Below are 6,234 nucleotides of genomic sequence, written 5' to 3' on the forward strand. Positions count from 1 at the left end.
GTTGACATTCTGTATGTAGACGGTCCGTTGCCATCAAAGTCCCTTTGGTAATTGACCCCAACAACCCCGGGTTCGTCCGCCACTGTCGAGCTGTCATCCCAGTCATCATCCCAGTCTTCGTCGCTGCCCTGGCTGGCTTGATAAATGTGTTGCTGCTGTGCTGGGGCATGCGGTGACAACGCTGTAAGCCCGGGCGATGTTACTGATGTTTTGGACAAGTTGTCAGTATGATTCTGGATGTTATAAGAGGAGGCATCCCCGAAACCTCCGGTTGGAATATTGGCGTATCGGGATCCAGATGTGCTGTTGTTGTTAAACGTGGACGCGGTGTCGTTCTTCAGGATCTCAACGTAGGACGCGGGGAAGAGACCTCTCTCGCCTTTGCTGTTGGATCCTTCTAGCCAGCCTTCAATGTCCTGTTCGCTGTACAGAGTCACTATTTCATTTTCTTTCACTGATATCTCCCCGGGGTTTTCGGAATTGAATTCGTATAAAGCCCTCGCCTTGAGCGCCATAGTTCAACAACAACTGGAGCGCCTAACGCGCAACAAAATAACCAGCTAGAGCTACACAACAAACTCTCCCCCGGCGGACAAGCCTATCCAAACTACTAGAAGTCTGTGTATGAAGGTTGAGAAGGCACACTGCTTTGGGAAAAACTCCCACCGAAATGTCCCTTCTTCAAGCGACTTACGTATTACAATCCAATTTGATTTTGTTACCGTTAAAATGTGCAATAAAATCCTGTTCTTTCGTCCAGGTTTACCCCGTTAGATGTGTAGCCTAGTTACTGTGTGTCTCTCTCTCTCTCTCTCCTCGCAGACTCCCTTCTCCGCGCAACAACCACACATAATCAGTCCGAATAATGGAGGGTGGAGCTAGGAGGACGATCAGATAACAGGCGACATTAATCAAACGCCTATGCTTTAGTTGATGGGGCGGGTGTGGAATTTGTGATGTGAGTTTCTTTAACGTATCAATTAATAGGTGTTACCAGAATCCTACTGCATTTACACGTATTCATTTGTATTATCAGAATGTAGCATGAATGTAAAAAAAAATAGTTTAAAAAAAATATGTAAAAGATTTGAATAGCAATTTATCAATGTGGTAACATTGGTGATTATAATGTGACAATGTATCACTTTTGAATCACATTTGTATCTTTTTTCAAGTCTATATTTATAGTCTCAGTCAGCCCTCAATGTACAGAACATCTATTCATACATGTCAGATATCATAACAACTATATTATCAAGTTCTCAATGACTAACACACCTCATGTGTCTATTTACAATCTAAAGCAAATTAAACACTTAAACAAAAATATATTTTTAAGATTTTTTATAAAATAAAGCATTTATACTGTTAAGTAATTCAATAACATTACTACCAATAGCTTTATATACCAAAGCAATGCCAGATAGAAATGGTATGGTTAGAGAAATATTTATAATTATATAATTCATATAAAAAAACATAACGCAATCAATCACTATTGTTAGTGGTACTGTATTATCTGATCAGGTCACCGTGTGTACTTTAACTCACATCCTTACCTAATCAATAGAGTAATAATCAATAGTCAATCATTAATAGTCCTTCTCCTCACTTTGTATCCTAACAGGTGTCCTCTGTTTAGACTCCACCACCAGTATCCCAGCATAACACAGCTGTTTAGACTCCACCACCAGTATCCCATCATACCGGAGGTGAGGGCCAGGGGGTGGCGGCCTGGAGGTGGGGCCCTGGAGGCCTGGAGGTGGGGGCCTGGGGTGGGGGCCTGGGGGTGGGGGCCTGGAGGTGGGGGCCTGGAGGCCTGGGGTGGGGTTCTGGGGGTGGGGGGCTGGAGGTGGGGGGCCTGGGGTGGGGGCCTGGGGGTGGGGGGGCTGGAGGTGGGGGCCTGGAGGACTGGAGGTGGGGGCCAGGGGGTGGGGGGCTGGAGGTGGGGGCCTGGAGGCCTGGGGTGGGGTTCTGGGGGTGGGGGGCTGGAGGTGGGGGGCCTGGAGGTGGGGGCCTGGAGGCCTGGGGGTGGGGGCTGGAGGTTGGTCTCAAGTCCTAATAGTGGGAGGGGATCAGACCTGCATTCAAATTGTTATTTAAAATTTTCCCAATACTTTTAGTATTTGCTTTAGCCTGCCTGGAGTACCAGATGGATGGGGTTCACCCTTTTGCAACTATTTTCTTTTGCTACCATTGGCCAGGCAAGTATTTGCAATGATTTCAAATAGTATTTGAACCCACGTCTGGACCTGGTGGGGATATAAGAGGGCTGTTTTCAGGGCTGGCAGATATGCAGCAGGAGATCAGATTACATATGGACACCGGGCCGGAGACTCCCCTTAGAGATATAATCACCCTTGGTCCTTGTCATGATCAGAGAGTCGTGGATCTTGTTTGTTTTGGGGGATGTCATGTGAATTGATCATTTGTCATGTTGACGTATCATTTGAGTTCACTACTAATGTAAACTGTCAACACAGTTAATAACTCATATGAGTCATATGTTTCTTTACACACTAAATGTAATATATTCATTAGACTAACAAACAAACTAAATTCATGAATAAAAGGCCAGACAAAATGTAATATAACTATTTCTAAATGTTTTTAAGCTCAGCAAATGTGTTTCTCTGGGAAAAAAAAACAACAATAGCACCCATTAAAAGGATCTAATTCTTTTTAAAAATGTTAGTCTAAAATTACATACCCAAATCGAACTGCCAGTAGCTCAGCACCTGAAGCAAGGACATGCATATTCTTGATATTATTTTTTGTGGAAATGTGAAATTGATGTAGGAGAATATAACACATTAGCTCTGGTAAAAGATAATACAAAGAAAAAAATGTGTTTAAAAAAAAGTTTGTACCGTCATCTTTGAAATGCAAGAGAAAGGCCATAATGTATTATTCCAGCCCAGGCGTAATTTAGATTTTGGCCACTAGATGATAGCAGTGTACATGCAAAGTTTTAGACTGATCCCAATGAACCATTGTATATCTGTTCAAAATGTTGTAGCAAGACTGCCCAAATATGCCTAATAGGTTTATTAATACATTTTCAAATTCATAATTGTGCACTCTTCAAACAATAGCATGGTATTATTTCACTGCAATAGTTACTGTAAATTGGACAGTGCAGTTAGCTTAAATTCTTGTTAATCTTTCTGCCCATTTCAGATATGTCTTGTCCTGGGAATTTTTTGTTGTTGTTACTTACAACCTCATGCTAATCACATTAGCCTACGTTAGCTCAACCATTCTGCTACTACCAGCAGTACTACACCTGCACCTGTCAACGACAAGTTGGTCTGCTTCCACGAGCACATAATTATTTTTTACATTTTATTTAAATTTGACCCCCTTTTCTCCCCAATTTCGTGGTATCCAATTGTTAGTAATTACTATCTTATATCATCGCTACAACTCCCGTACGGGCTCGGGAGAGACGAAGGTCGAAGGCCTTGCGTCCTCCGAAACACAACCCAAACAAGCTGCACTGCTTCTTAACACAGCGTGCATCCAACCCGGAAGCCAGCCGCACCAATGTGTCGCTGGTGCACCAGTGACTCCTGTGGCGGGCCGGGCGCAGTGCACGCTAACCAAGGTCGCCAGGTGCACAGTGTTTCGGAGGACGCATCCCTACCGGCCAAACCCTCCCTAACTCGGACCAGGCTAGGCCAATTGTGCATCGCCCCACGGACATCCCGGTCGTGGCCGGCTGCGACAGAGCCTGGGAGCAAACCCAGAGTTTCTGGTGGCACATCTAACACTGTGATGCAGTGCCCTAGACCACTGCGCCACCCGGGAGGCCTAACATCAGTAATTCTACAGTTGTTAGCCCAGCTAGCATGGACACTGACAGTTGTGAATCTGATGCAGCCGAAGATCTACTGCCCCCCTTACCCGGGAAAGCACCGAACAACAGACAGGGACGTGGACCATCGAAGAGGCGCAAACATGATGAGAACTACATTGATTTGAGGTTCACTTATATTGGGAGTAGTGCCTTTCCTCAGCCACAGTGTGTTATACAGTGGGGCAAAAAAGTATTTAGTCAGCCACCAATTGTGGCAAATCCGTTGGATTGGGGATAGAACCCAGAGGACAGGCTGGCCGATGACCCAATAAGGGTGCAGAACGCCTTCCAGATCTGAGACGAGAAATGAGGACTCGGTTCGGAGACCATGTCCACTGGGAGTCCGTGGATCCTGAAGACGTGCTGCACCATGAGCTGGGCCGTCTCTTTGGCAGAGGATAGTTTGGGGAGAGGGATGAAATGGGCGGCCTTGGAAAACCGATCCACTACTACTATCAGAATGACGGTGTTGCCATCAGACAGAGGGAGCCCAGTGACAAAGTCCAGGGAGATATGGGACTAGGGATGATGAGGGACAGGCAGTGGCTGAAGGAAGCCGGAAAGGGCTTGCCGCAGAGTTTTATTCTGAGCACGAAGGCAGAGGCGTCAGGAACCATTGTGGGCCACCATAAACATTGTCGGAGAAAGGCCAGGGTTCGACGGGAACCCGGATGACAGGTAAACCTGGAGGAATGAGCCCATTCCAAGACCCGGGACCAGACTGAATTAGGGACGAACAACCGGTTAGCTGGGCCCCCTCCAGGGGCAGGCTGGGAACATTGTGCCTTGCGGACCAGGGTCTCAATACGCCAGACCACAGCAGCTGCAAGGCATGAGATAGGAAGGATGGTCTCGGAGTCAGAGGATGTGGCAGCGGGACTGTACAGGCGTGAGAGGCCGTCAGGTTTAACATTATTGGACCCTTGGCGATAGGAAATGGTGAAGTTGAACCTGAGCCTTAACTCCCGGGCCTGCCGGGAGTTAAGGCACTTGGCTGTGCAGAGATATTCCAAATTCTTGTGGTCTGTCCAAAACAAAAACGGATGTTATGCTCCCTCCAGCCAGTGTCGCCACTCCTCCAGTGCCATCTTGACCGCCAAGAGTTCTTGGTTATTGTTACGGATACAGGTATCCTGTGTGTGTGTATGTATCCTGTGTTCTTTTCTCTCCTTCTCCCCTCACAGGTGAAAATCATCACTCCCCAATCAGTCACCAATCAATCATCAATCAGAAGACACACCTCCTCCTGTCTCCTACCCTAACACAGTTTCTTTCCCTTGGTTTAAAAACCCTGTCAGTTGTTTGCTCTAGAGCTCAATCTCTCTGTAAATGCCATGTCTGTAGGTCTCTCTGTTTCACTCCCTCTTTATGTATTGACCTCTCTTTTGTTTGAGCACCTCCATATCACTTTGTCCTCACCTGTGAGTATTGTTTTTGGTTATGGTGTTTGTGTTTTATATTGCTGGTGGGAAAAGGGGGAAACAAGACAAGTCGCCCATGGGCATACACTACCCGTAGGTAAACTTTGTTAAATACACTAGTTAGAACTGGGCGGACCACCCACTGTATTTTTGGTTAGTTAGTTAGCTGTTGTTAAAATAGGCTAGTCTAGCTTAGGGGTGTTTTTGAATACTTATTGTTTCTTTCCTTGGGTCCAGCTCAGCCCCTTTTCCTGCTCCCCCCATTACCGTGTGTTTTCTAATAAACCCTGAGTTTGACGGTAATTTAGTTGTCTGTGGTTATTTCGTTCTCACTTTTACTTTGTCACTATTATAAATTGCATGAGTTATGTTACGGGTCCCTCCCCTAGACTGTCGGGCGTCGTATTTGAGATGATGGGACAGAAAGGTACAGGGATGGAGCTTTTGGTCCTGGGCAGATCGCTGGGACAGGATGGCCCCCACCTCAACGTCAGAAGCATCAACCTCAACCACAAACTGACGGGACGGGTCCAGATGGACGAGGTTGAGGGCTGTGGTGAACCGAATCTTCACGTCCATAAAGGTTATGTCAAGCGCTGGGGACCATGTGAACGGTACCTTGGGAGAGGTGAGTGCCGAGAAGGGGGCCACTAGGGTGCTGTTGCCTCGAACGAAAAGCCAGTAGAAATTGGCAAACCCAAGGAAACGTTGTAGCTGTACCCTGGACGTAGGTTGGGGCCAATCCACTACTGCTTTCACCTTTTACGGGTCCATCTGGACATTTCCTTCAGCGATGACATATCCCAGAAAGGAGAGGGTAGAACGGTGGAACTCGCATTTCCCAGCTTTCAATATAACTGGTTCTCCAGGAGGCGCTGAAGAACTTGTCGGACATGGAGGACGTGTTCTTGGGCAGAACGGAAAAAACAGGATGTCGTCGAGGTAGACGAACAC

General features: G+C 46.6%; 1 protein-coding gene across 1 annotated transcript in view; it reads right to left on the reverse strand.

Annotated features, from left to right (window-relative positions):
* LOC139390113 (sorting nexin-18-like) overlaps positions 1-783 on the reverse strand; it is a 26,811-nt gene extending 26,028 nt beyond the window's left edge. Inside the window, exon 1 of the mRNA XM_071137270.1 lies at positions 1-783. This exon is cut by the window's left edge and continues 525 nt beyond it. Within this exon, the coding sequence (XP_070993371.1) occupies positions 1-515 (515 nt within the window). The 5' untranslated portion in view covers positions 516-783.
* Between the last annotated feature and the right edge of the window lie 5,451 nt (positions 784-6,234).

Source organism: Oncorhynchus clarkii, chromosome 30, assembly GCF_045791955.1.
Source record: "Oncorhynchus clarkii lewisi isolate Uvic-CL-2024 chromosome 30, UVic_Ocla_1.0, whole genome shotgun sequence".
Classification (NCBI taxonomy): Eukaryota; Metazoa; Chordata; class Actinopteri; order Salmoniformes; family Salmonidae; genus Oncorhynchus; species Oncorhynchus clarkii.